This window comes from Siphateles boraxobius, unplaced genomic scaffold, assembly GCF_051911475.1.
Source record: "Siphateles boraxobius isolate OS27281-9 unplaced genomic scaffold, OSU_SipBor_1 2, whole genome shotgun sequence".
Taxonomy (NCBI): Eukaryota; Metazoa; Chordata; class Actinopteri; order Cypriniformes; family Leuciscidae; genus Siphateles; species Siphateles boraxobius.
In genome coordinates, this window is record NW_027508810.1 from 13,390,108 (window position 1) to 13,402,492 (window position 12,385).

The following is a 12,385-nucleotide window of genomic DNA, read 5'->3' on the forward strand; positions in this document are numbered from 1 at the left end:
ATAAAAATACAATAGCATACGAAAGCAACAGGTTGAATAAATAAAACAAAAAGAAAGTGATGGGAAAGCAGTCAAGAGAGCTATAGTTAACTGTACGGATCAGTCAGACAGAGGAGGTTTCTTCAGGTCAAAATACATAATGCATAAGGCCAGATCTTTGTCTTGTCCTTTCAGCCTATTGTCACAGCGTTGAAACTGAATTTTCACGCTCGTTTTTCTGCTTTATCGCTCTACAAATTGTAATATTGACTTTTCACCTTGGACTGCAAAGGCCAATCTGTCTTGGTTTAAATTATAATTTTCTCTAACAGGGGTTAAGGTCATGCTCCAAGGAATGCAAAAAAGTGCAAAGATATCGGGAAAAACATCAATATCAATAACAAAACGTACAAAAATAAAAACATTCTCAGTTGTGAACTGTCATTAAGGCAAACAGTGAATACCTAACGTTGTCTCTGTGCTCTTGGTTCTAAAAGAAAAGTAACAGCAACATCCTTTGATATTACACTACATACTTCTGCAGACTCTATACAGACATGAGAATGCTTAGGTCACATTAATAGATGGTTGGTACGAATTTGGTGTAGCTGTAAACTACATCGGTTTGCAAATATCCATAATCGTCCATGGCTGCGGGGCTGCTCGGGTCTGAATTGCAGTAAGATGGGGATGAAGACGAAGAGGATGCGCTGGATGGCCAGGAGCAAGAGTCCCGGCCGGGGCTGGGCGCATCTCCCATGCAGCTTAGTCCGGGGAGCAGCAACGGAGGGTCTCTTGACTTGCTCTGCCGCTGGTCAGCGATTCGGATGGTCTCCGAAAGTGCCCAGATGTAGTTGTGAGCGAAGCGCAGAGTCTCGATTTTGGTCAGCTTCGTGTCGTCGGGAAAGGCAGGCAGCACGCTTCTCAACGAATCCAAGGCGTCGTTGAGGTTGTGCATTCTGTTCCTCTCGCGGTCGTTGGCTTTCATTCGGCGGTTCTTCTTCACCACGTGCACGGTGCCGTCGCTCCTCGCGCGCCCCCTGCGCCGCTTTTTCTGCTGCAGCTCGGTTGGAGACGCAGGTGGCTTTCCGCAGGAGGACGCGGGGGACGCGGGGTGGAGGCTGCTGCCCGAGTCTTCATCATCGGTGTGCGTAAAGGAGTAGTCACAGCTTGAAGTGTCCATGTCGGAGTAGACAGTTTCCATTGTTGATAACCTGGAGATATAGAAAAAAAAAAAGAGTTAGGAATGCACCAAGAAAAAAGTCGTGGAAAGTCATTCCAAATTCTCTGCGTGCATCATCGAGGGTGTTTTGTGCTGCAAATACGCACCTTATGTGGGCTGAGAGATGAAACTGTGTGTTTGAAGTCTTGCAGAGTCCTGCAGATAGTTTGTGTTGAAGTTAAAGGCACGCGTCTGTCTTGCTCTTACCCCTCAATCAGCTCGTGTGAGCTTGTGAGCTTGGCACACGACTGGCCTCACCTACCTTATATACCCTGGTGAGACAATGGACGTACCCCCCTCGCTTTGGCATTTTTGTGAAGGATGAATGAATGGTTTGCATCAGGTCTGCCCCGTGCCGCACGACCATCTCATTAGCATAATTTATGCCCGTTGTTTGTTCGCCCTCTGAAGCGTGCCTGTAATCACCGCTGGCCAATCAGAGAGCCGGAGAGCTGCCAAGCCACGCGAGCAGAGCTGTTGCTATCTGTCCAGCATGAACCAAGCCCACTTTAACGTATATCTCTGGAGGAAATTGAAAAGAAGAGACTAGAAGAAGTGGCCCGAAGCTAGAAGACAAGTTTTGTATTTTGTACGCATAGATCTTTAAAATTTTATTTGACAAACTTATACACAATTGTTTTGATTTGATGCCAAATTATGAATGTGATTTTTTAACGTTTCAGCTCATTTTCATTCTACACATTGCCTATAATACAAGGTAAAACGTGCTAGTATTAGTAGTTAATACAAACCATTTTGTATATTGCAAAAAAGTATGTTTTTTATGTAGCTTATGTTTTACTGAATGTTACGACGTGATGACTAAAGTTCATCAGAATTTGCCTCTCGCCAGCTGTGACAAACAAAGGATAAGTGTAACACACGTGGCAATACAAAAATGGTAACTAAACAATAACATGCAACATAAAATAGGCCCTACTGCAATGTGCATAACTGCACTGTAAAAAACATACGATCAAAAGGTTATGACAACATATTTTACATTGCTTTAAAATAGCCTAAGCAATTTATTATTAACTTTTTTATAGGCTAGTTAAAGCTACAAGATTCAATCAATTTTAAAAGTCAGTTTAAAGTAATTTGAGTTGAAATTAAACATCCAAGTTTATTTTAGGCTACTTAAAATTTTAGGCTGCAACTTTTTTTACAGTGTAAAAAAAAGTAAAATTCAAATGTGTTGGTAAGCGGAAAGAATTCTGGAAATGAATGATACCATACTCGATCGTTTTACTAATTAAATGATTTTAACATTTTACCGTAATGTTTTGTAGTGCTTTAGTTAAAAATAGTTATTTTTAATAATATATATATATATCACATAATATGATATGGTAAAAAAAAAAAAAAAAAATTATATATATATAGCCTATATATATATATATATATATATATATATATATATATATTTTTTTTTTTTTTTTACCATATCATATGTGATGTAGGCTAGGTAAATTACAACCTTTTACTGTATTTTACATTAAATAACGTTTTAGTGTATAAGGTTTTAGTGTAGCCTATTTGACTTTATTCCACCCTGCCTGCTGCACGCATCTTGAGTTATAACTCTCGAGGTGAAAGATGCAGTTCAATCAAACTCCTCCGCTGTGCCCAGAGCCTTAAGTTTTATTTAAAGACATCTTTATGAGACAGCCGTACAATTGTTCATTAATTATTCAATTTATTCAATTGCAAGCAACTCGCCCCTCTTTGGAATAAAAATGAACGGGCACTATTTAGAAATAGTTTGGGGAGAGACCTGCGGCGCCTTTCTCCGTGCGGTATTATGGCGATTGGGGCACAGTCATTTATAAATAATTACACAATGTTTAGAGTCTTCAGGCATGTATGATATATCAAAGCGATTATAAGGTGAATTGTTCCATTGTGAGCCTCTCCTCTCTCTTCTTTTCAGCTCTATACGGCTTGTCCCCCGTCCAAATTCTGCGCCTCTGAGCTTTTGTCACTCATTTTTCTCGGCCTGCGACACTCCAATAGCATTATTCTTATTCAAATAGTCCCAGCGTGAACAAAAACACCCCGCTTCTGAGGCACGTTTGTGCTTTCGCTGGCATGAAGTGAAGCACAAGTGGAGATGCATCATCATTTAGATACATAAACTAATATGGACTCATGATGATGCAGTGAACTTTTGAGTGACCCGAGACTCTGTTTTTTCATTGGAACATGCAAATAGTAGTATGGCTATACATATAAAGACTAGTATAATATAAGCTTCTGTTCTGTCAAATCGATTAATCGCGATTAATCGCATCTAACATTAAAAAAATTGTGTTTATATGTGCATGTGCATGTGTGTGTGTCTGGCATATATTTATATATATATATATATATATATATATATATATATATATATATATATATATATATATATATAATAAAAAGAAAGATAAAATAGGGCCTAAATACAATGTATATGCAATTCAATTCAAATGCAATTCAAATGTGTATTATGTTCGTTTTACTAAAAAAAATCTTAACATTTTACAATAATGTTTAAAGTAGGCTACTGCTTTAATGCATAACTTAAATAAATAAAATTAGCTTTTTATAACATGTTATTTATTATTTTAAAAAGTAGGTAAAGTATACAATATTTCACTGTAGCCTACTCCACATTAAAATAACATTTTAAAGTTTGTTATATATGCGCGTGTATTTGTATGTGCATGTATATACACACACTTAGCCTAAATTATTTAAACACAAACTTTTATGTTATATGCGATTAATCACGATTATATATATATATATATATATATATATATATATATATATATATATATATATATATATATATATATATATATATATATATATGCTCCATCGAATATAAACAAACATGGTCTTTCTTTTCTTTTTACGCTTTTACTGCGAATGCATGCGTTTTAAAGCCCCTCTGGTCACTCTGTGGAGGTCCAGACAGGGGTGATGGGGGAGATCGATTTTACTATTACAACACCAACCTGTCAGTAATAACTTCAAAGAGAGAAAACAGCTTGAATGACTATTTTGCTTCCAGTCAGAGCATTAGTGATCTGGTCTGGACCTTGGACTTATTGCTCTTATAAAGTCATAAAAAAGTTATTGTTTTACAATGTTACTTAACATTACTTATTTCCACCGAAGTGATGGATGTGTCAGCCCCCCCCCCCCCCCCCACACACACACTCCCCCAAGAAAGGGGCGTTGGGGAGGAAGAAGGGTTTTGCCCACAGCTGAGAGATGTTGCCAAGGAGATTTTGACAGGATTAGGCACAAGTGCACGAGACCTGATTGCATTTCAATAGCAGAAACACGTGAGAAAATGAAACAACTGAATTACTTAAAGAGGGTCTGATCCGAACCCCAAAACAATCATGCATACTGCACATTTAAAAAAAGAAAGCGATGCAACGCGCGTGGTTGAGAGTCTGCTGCGAGTAGGCTAAACTTAAATAAGCGGCCTGAATGGAACTGATATTTCAATGCACAAAGGCTTAATGCAACATTAAAAAGGGGAAAAGAAAGAGAGCAGTATTAAAACGCGAAAGATTTGCATGGCAGGTGTGAAGCACATCAGGAAGTGAAAGGTGCATTGGTCTTGTTCGACCTGTCTTGGATTGGCATGTGACGTGAGGCACAGAACTCGCTTTATCTCCGCTCGAATAGTCTTTTAATATATTTTATATCTATTTATGCAATTCGAATTAAAATTCAATTTTGCATTTGGCCCAGCATTAATCCCCGGGTATTAACGCGATTACTGTTCGCAAAAGATCTTTGAGTCAGAAAGTCTGATAGAAGTTTTCACATGGTAATCCCCGGAATAATCCTTTCCCCTGGCGCTGCGGCAGGATCGGGGCCAGAGGACCTTTTCTTCCTTCTTCAGGATTCAAGCAGGGCAGAATAGGCCATTACTTTTGAATGATAATTAATTCCTTACTCCAGTGCTTCAATTGTACGGGGATACCACACCCCAAATAAGAAAATCAGCCCCTCGTGCCTCGTGCAAGAAGAGACTGGAAATAAATTCTAGGGTTACACAATGGTTAAAGACTTGCAGCATGCTTTGTCACTCCCTGTAATATTCTTGCAGTTTTAATAAAGCCTAAAAATCTAAACTTAATCCAACTCAACATTTTAATTAACTGCAATAATTTTTAAAACACATATAATATTTAATAAAATATATTTTATTTTGCTAATGTTGGAAAATATTGCACATCTTCTTTCTTTCTTTCTTTCTTTCTTTCTTTCTTTCTTTCTTTCTTTCTTTCTTTCTTTCTTTCTTTCTTTCTTTCTTTCTTTCTTTCTTTCTATACTGAATTTTGTGCTAACAGTCCAGTTATTGGAAAATACAATATTTACCATGTTTTTTTCAGAACATTAAATGCAGAACAAATTAAATTTGTTATATTTACAAATATATTTAATAAAATATACTTGCATAAAACATTTATCCTTTATAAAACCATAATAATAAGAACATAATAATAATTATAATTCCTATTATTATTTTTTTAGGTTTTTTACAGATATTGTAGCATGTGTCCTGCATGTGTCTGAAATGCATAATTGAAAGCTGCATTTCAAATAGCCTACATTACATTCCTACATTTAAATCGTTCCAAACTTGTTTGCCAGATATACCTGGAATGTATATTTTTGTGCATATTTACAAGATTTCAGAACAGGTGCCATTATCAAAATGCAATGGAATCTCATTACAAGCTATGTGAATGTAAATCTGCGTCTCTCTTTGTGAGTCAGACATAATGTACCAGTTCGTGAACCTAGTACTATCAATCAGACGTCCAATTCTAAATACAAACCCTACGGTGGGGCATTCACTTGTCTTCGTGTGTTTGTGCAAGTGCATAATTTACCTCTAGTTTACCCAGCATCAGTGCTAACAATGAGAGCTGTGTCTCTAAAGACTTTATATTTGAAAGTAACCAGGGCAACTCTTTGGTAAAATGAGAAGAAGCTTTGCACAAGCCACATCACCGTAAAAGGGAGGAAGTACACAGCGATTCCCTGACTAATGATAAGTTCATACACCTGACCTCGCCGCCAGACTGCTCCATGCATTCGACTTTTCACTTAGTAGTCCTGCTGCAAGTCAACACATCCATTTGTTAAAGAAAAACGTGCCATGGCTGTCTATTTCTATTTCTAGATGTGCACCCCCCCCTGAAACGTAGGTTCGGGTGATGATGGCATCACTTGTAGGTGTTCAAATCAGCCATATGGTTTTGAGTGCAATAACTTGAATCTCCAGCCAACAATGGAGTAATTGAGAAGGAAAAGAAGTCTGAGCTTGACTCGACAAAGCTGCAAAAACTCCTTCTTTCACTCTAATGAAGCTGTTGTCTGGAGATTCTGTGTGGGGTTGGGAGGGTGGTGGTGGACGTGATTTGTCATACAATCTGAATCTTTAGGAGGGCTGGAGAAAGACCTCCTCTCCATATGTCTGCTTATTTTGCATCTGAAAGCTACCTTTTGCGAGAGCAGGGGGAGAGGGGGAAGGAAAGGAGTGAGCTGAAGCTCAGGAACAGGGGTTTTCTTTCCATCAGCTCTGAGAGCACTCGGATCAACACCGGAGAAGGGCTTTGCTTTCAAAAAAACAAAAGCGACACAAGAGAAATATATTTGAACACAGCGTGTTGGTCGAAACACATGTTGCAGAATGAAAGGGGAATAAACGACAATTGTGGGTTTGCTTACAAGTGTTCAAATTGTTTCAAAAAATCTATAACACTTCCTACGGATAAATGATTCACAGAAATTAGAAAATTAAGGGGGACAAAAAGCTAAATTCAAATAAATTAAACAAATGTATTTTTGAAGTTATACATTATTTATTTGTTTTACTTTCAAACAGAGTTTACTTCTGTGTTGCAGAAAGTGATTAAGTGAGTATGTTATTATGTTCTTATTCAGCAATATATTGTATACCGGTCTATGATTAGTTCCACACAGCTTGGCCAAAATGCCTTTATATCTGCAAAATATCATCAAATACTGTCTTAATATATCTGTCTTAATATATATGTCTTATATATCTGTCAAATACTGCCTTAAAGGGATAGTTCACCCAAAAATTCTGTCATTATACTCACCTTTTCTAAACCTGCATGAAGTTCTTTCTTCTGCTGAACATAAAAGATGTTTTAAAGAATGTTGGTAACCAGACAGTTGCTGGTCCCCATTAACTTCTGTGTAGACCCCCCCCCCCAAAAAAAACCCCCAAACAAACAAACAAACAAACAAACAAAACAAAAACAAACAAAAAAACTATGGAAGTCAATGGGGACCAAAAACCGTTTGGTTACCAACATTCTTCAAGATATCTTCTTTTACATTGAGCAGAAGAAAGAACTTCCTGCAGTTTGAGAACAACTCGAGGTTGAGTAAGTACGACATTTTCTGGGTGAACTATCCTTTCTCCTGTTTTCCTTAAGTCAAAGACATCACCAATTTGAAACAACAAATTGCTGTATAACTTGATATAAGGCAAAATTCCACCGAAATAGAAAGGGTTTGATTTATCATGGCACTGCATCCACAACATGAAGGCCATGAACTTGTGACTGTGAGGACATCGGCAAGCATTCTCTCTCTCTCTCTCTCTCTCTCTCTCTCTCTCTCTCTTATAATATCAAGGTTAATGCGATGAGTGCCAGCTCTCTGCAAGAATGTGGTGCAGACAAAATGAAGAAGTCCCCAAGGACCGTCTTCGATTTGGACTATGCATGATGCAAACCCCATCCACCATGCTCAGATATTTGTGGACATCTGCCCATGCTCATCAGCATGCATGGCTTTAGTCCTCGGGTATCTGACCTGCCTCAGCAACAATAGTGAGACAGTCTGATCTATAGCACTCCACTGCATTTGCTTTTATTTGCTTGTGAAAGAGAAGCTTTTAAAACTTGCTATTAAAGCTACAGAGTAGCAACAAACTGGAAGTATACTTTCAGGAATTCCACATAAGCTTAATGTACAAACCCATCACGTTTCAATGCTGCATTCCTTTTTAATCTATCTATCTATCTATCTATCTATCTATCTATCTATCTATCTATCTATCTATCTATCTATCTATCTATCTATCTATCTATCTATCTATCTATCTATCTATCTATCTATCTATCTATCTATCTGTCTGTCTATCTATCTATCTATCTATCCATCTTAGTTTTGTTCCTTAGCAAACCTACAAGGAACATACATATATATATATATATATATACTGTATATATATTTTTTATATATATAAGTGGGCCTACAATCTAAAAACGTATGTACATAATAAGTGCATTGTATAAAATTCTTACTGTAATTTAAAGTTTAGAGACAACCAATAGGCTATAAAGAGGGACTGAAATGTTTTATTTATGCAGCACATTTATTTTAGTAGAAATGTGTTATGTAGACCGAAGATTCACAGTTGCTTGTTCATTTTTAGATAATGTCTTCCCCTAACACCACATATATATATATTCTTCCATGACAAGCAACTGTGAATTTTCAGCTTATAACACATTTCTACAAAAATAAACTGATGTTGCTGTTTAGAGTTGTGACGTTCCATGTTCAAAAATGGTAATGATGCTGCTTGACAAACTCCATATAACATCCCGTATGCATCCAAACCTGATTGGTTGATTGGTAACATTGTGATTCCTATTTCATTACAATGGCAGGCCAGTTGCCAATTTAGCAGACATTACAAACATTCCATGTCATGGGTATTTATGGAATATAGGCTACATGCATGTCTGACAAATTTTGAGAATTTAATATATCATTTTTCATGTGAAGGCACACGCGATGAAAGAATGTTTAGAATTTGTGAAGAGTTTGAGAATCAACTCATCAGTTTGCTACTCTTTTGCACACATGTGCCAAACACATACAATTTTTTTAAATCAATAAGAAATTAAAATCTGATCAAATCAAGAATCTTACCGTTCAAACTTATTGTTTAAAAAAAAAAAGCTGTAAATGTCCTACCAATGAAAAAAAAATGTCCTACCAATGGCGACACTTTGAATAAGTTTGGAATTACAGTGACCTCTTGTGTTCATGTTTTGTCTTGCATTCTGCGTGTCAGAGAACGAGATTCCCGAGACAAAGTAGCCCTTTTAAAATTGATTGAGTAAAAATCTTGATTTTGTGGAAACAACAAAATGACAGATTGCTGATGAAATTCAGTTAGGCTACCATTATTTTAAAATACTATTAGAATGAATATAACTTCAATGGTACAGCAAACATTGTCATACAGTTTTGAAAAATATGTTTTGCAATACCAAGTAGTACGGATGCATTTGTTTTTAGAGGTAAAATAGTGAACAACATTTTTGCTGTGAGATCAATTAAATATGTTATAAAATTAAAAAAAAAAGCATAAAATTAAGTTAGCATTAAAATAATCTAGTTCAAAATCGTCTAACTCACATATAAAGGTGTATCCTACATTAAAAGTAGCTACAAAAGTTTGCATAATTTGTTGAAATGATTTTAAAATATATGTAAATATTGTTTTAGTTATTAGGTAGTTTTAATTACATAAAACGTAGCATTCGTGGAATGTTATGTTAATTAAAATGTATGGAATTGTGGACTGAAATATTAATTAAAGCACAACCAGGGGTTAACATCATTTGGACCCTTTATACAGCATGACAGAAATGCATTTAAATAAAGGCTATTTTAATTATGTTTAGTGCTAGTAAAGTATAAAATCACATAAATCAGAGTTTTTATAATGCATTTTTATGATTTTTGTTATTATTATGTTTATGATTTATTTATTTATTTAATATAAAAGAGCTTCTTGTGACTCTTAATTTGAAGTCTCGGTCACCCGGAAACGCGTTTGTAGCTCGATTCTTTTGAGGGTCGGCGCCTTGACACGCAGAAATCAATACTCGCGGTGTTTTAAATTTCAAACCAAGACAGTTGTGAGATAAACCCTGTTAAAAGATGTTTTATCATGTAAGTCTGCAATTGTTTTATTTTTACGTGTACAATGAACCCCATCATCAAGAATTTAATATTTTCGACTCGTGTTTTGTCTCGGCTAACTAAACGTTAACTTGCACACTCGCTGGATTTTGAAAGTGTTGGCTGGATGAAATGCAAATAGACAGATCTCGTCATTTTGAAATTAATATTGTGTTGGTATATTTACATGCCGTATTTGATTAAAAGTCAGAGTCAGTCAAATGTGTTTTTGTTAATGCAGCGTGTTTATATAACTTAAACCGATTCTAGATATATATGTAATGTTACATTCATTACCTTATTGTAACTTAGCTTGTTGTTTTATCAATAACCATCACAATAGATCTCGTTGGAGCATGAGATTCTCCTCCATCCAAGATACTTTGGACCTAACCTTTTGAACACAGTCAAGCAGAAACTGTTCACTGAGGTGGAGGGAACATGTACAGGAAAGTAAGTCCAACAGAAGGGTTTGAGATCTTGTTGAGAACTTGATTCTTCAAGTAATGAATATTATGAAATATGAGTCTCTAATGCCTCTCTTTTGTTTCACAGGTATGGCTTTGTTATTGCAGTAACCACAATCGATAATATTGGAGCAGGTGTAATACAGCCTGGCAGAGGTTTTGTGCTGTATCCCGTCAAATACAAAGCCATTGTATTTCGTCCCTTTAAGGGAGAAGTTGTGGATGCTGTTGTCACTCAAGTTAACAAAGTACGAGTCCGTTTTTATTGTCTTCTAGTGCTAGACACTCATTCTGGATGTTCATGTATCCTACTCTATTGTGACTCAGTGGAGACATTACTTGCATGCACAGTGATCATTTATCCATTGTTAATAAAACTCATTGTCCCTGATTCTGATTTTTATAGTCTTCAGTACAGTATTTTTTCTTTCTCCAGGTCGGACTCTTTACAGAAATTGGCCCCATGTCTTGCTTCATTTCTCGTCATGTAGGTTTTCCATGGAGAAAAAATTGTGTTAATATTCAATGTCACTTGTAGTTGTCTTATATCTGTGATATTTCTGTGTCCAGTCTATTCCCTCTGAGATGGAGTTTGACCCAAACTCAAATCCTCCGTGCTATAAGACAGTCGATGAGGTAAGACTCAATACATCACCAATAAGAAATGTTTGTTGAAAGGAATTTTTTAAAATTCTCGTATGTACAAATATAGAGCATTTCAGTTTGTTTTCTTTAACAGGACATTGTCATCCAACAAGATGATGAAATTCGACTGAAGATTGTGGGAACTCGAGTGGATAAGAATGATATTGTAAATCCCTGGCACTTTCTCTTGAATATGCTGAATAATATTCTATTTGGATACAAAATATTTTCTTTTGTTTTTAATCATTCAATTTTTTTTGTTCCCTTTTTATTAGTTTGCCATTGGATCTCTTATGGATGACTACCTGGGTATGTATTTCCAATGATAAACGTATTCTGTCACAGCTCTTTGTTTACTGTCAGAGGCTTGCAGTTAGCTGTGCTATAACTTTTATGTTGATTTTATACTATTCGAGTAATTATTAAAATGTGTTATCAAAACTGATTCTCTCAATTTATTATTTAATTATTTATTTCTAAGTTATGTTGAGCTATCCAACCGTTGTCTAAAAGTTTCACTCTTGTAATTCTAGGTCTTGTGAGCTGATTCTTCTGTCAAGAATATGGGAAATATGAAACTTGATGGTGTGAGGATGCTATGTAGTTTGTATATACTGTAATTATTTCCCCATTCATTTGATGTTTTTTTTTTAATGGTCTCCTTTTATCCCCATGTTGGTAATCTATAGCTTTCATATGGCAACAGTTTGTTTTGTGAAACATCAAGTCGAATAGGAACAAAATGTTGTAGTGGTTCTACATGATGGAAAGACTGTCTACTGTTTAATTTATAGTATGGCAGCAGAGAAAAGAGTGTTTATATATAGAGTTCTTCGGCTGTTGAAATATCCTGTAAACAGTTCACAATCACGTTTTGGAAGGAATCATTCATCACATTGCTTTTAGAAGTTATTCAATCTCATTATTATATAAGGTCAGTTTTAGAATTATTTTTTGTAAATGCCAGTCTGCCTTTTGTTGAATATATTTCTCTTTTGTAATACAGCACTCATAACATTTTGAACATGTCTCCATC

The 12,385-nt window shown here is 35.8% G+C and overlaps 2 protein-coding genes across 2 annotated transcripts; one reads left to right on the forward strand and one right to left on the reverse strand.

Annotated features, from left to right (window-relative positions):
* Positions 1–556: 556 nt before the first annotated feature.
* Positions 557–1,545, reverse strand: neurog1 (neurogenin 1). The gene is made up of 2 exons (XM_077235599.1): positions 1,309–1,545; positions 557–1,193 (listed from the first exon to the last, which is right to left on the reverse strand). The coding sequence occupies exon 2, from the start codon at positions 1,181–1,183 to the stop codon at positions 557–559; it is 627 nt and encodes a 208-aa protein (XP_077091714.1). The 5' UTR covers positions 1,184–1,193; positions 1,309–1,545.
* Positions 1,546–10,095: 8,550 nt separating this feature from the next.
* polr2g (RNA polymerase II subunit G) lies at positions 10,096–12,373 on the forward strand. Its single transcript, XM_077236015.1, has 8 exons — positions 10,096–10,228; positions 10,581–10,690; positions 10,793–10,952; positions 11,141–11,191; positions 11,275–11,340; positions 11,444–11,515; positions 11,625–11,658; positions 11,883–12,373. Exons 1-8 carry the CDS (start codon positions 10,217–10,219, stop codon positions 11,894–11,896), a joined length of 519 nt encoding a protein of 172 aa, XP_077092130.1. The 5' UTR covers positions 10,096–10,216; the 3' UTR covers positions 11,897–12,373.
* The last annotated feature ends 12 nt before the right edge of the window (positions 12,374–12,385 follow it).

Excerpts from the sequence above, each read along its gene's own strand:
- neurog1 (XM_077235599.1), bottom strand. The coding sequence starts at position 1,183 with ATGGAAACTGTCTACTCCGACATGGACACTTCAAGCTGTGACTACTCC.
- polr2g (XM_077236015.1), top strand. Across the intron at positions 10,953-11,140 it reads TTGTCACTCAAGTTAACAAA|GTCGGACTCTTTACAGAAAT; the intron begins GTACGAGTCCGT and ends TTCTTTCTCCAG. Across the intron at positions 11,516-11,624 it reads GAGTGGATAAGAATGATATT|TTTGCCATTGGATCTCTTAT; the intron begins GTAAATCCCTGG and ends CCTTTTTATTAG.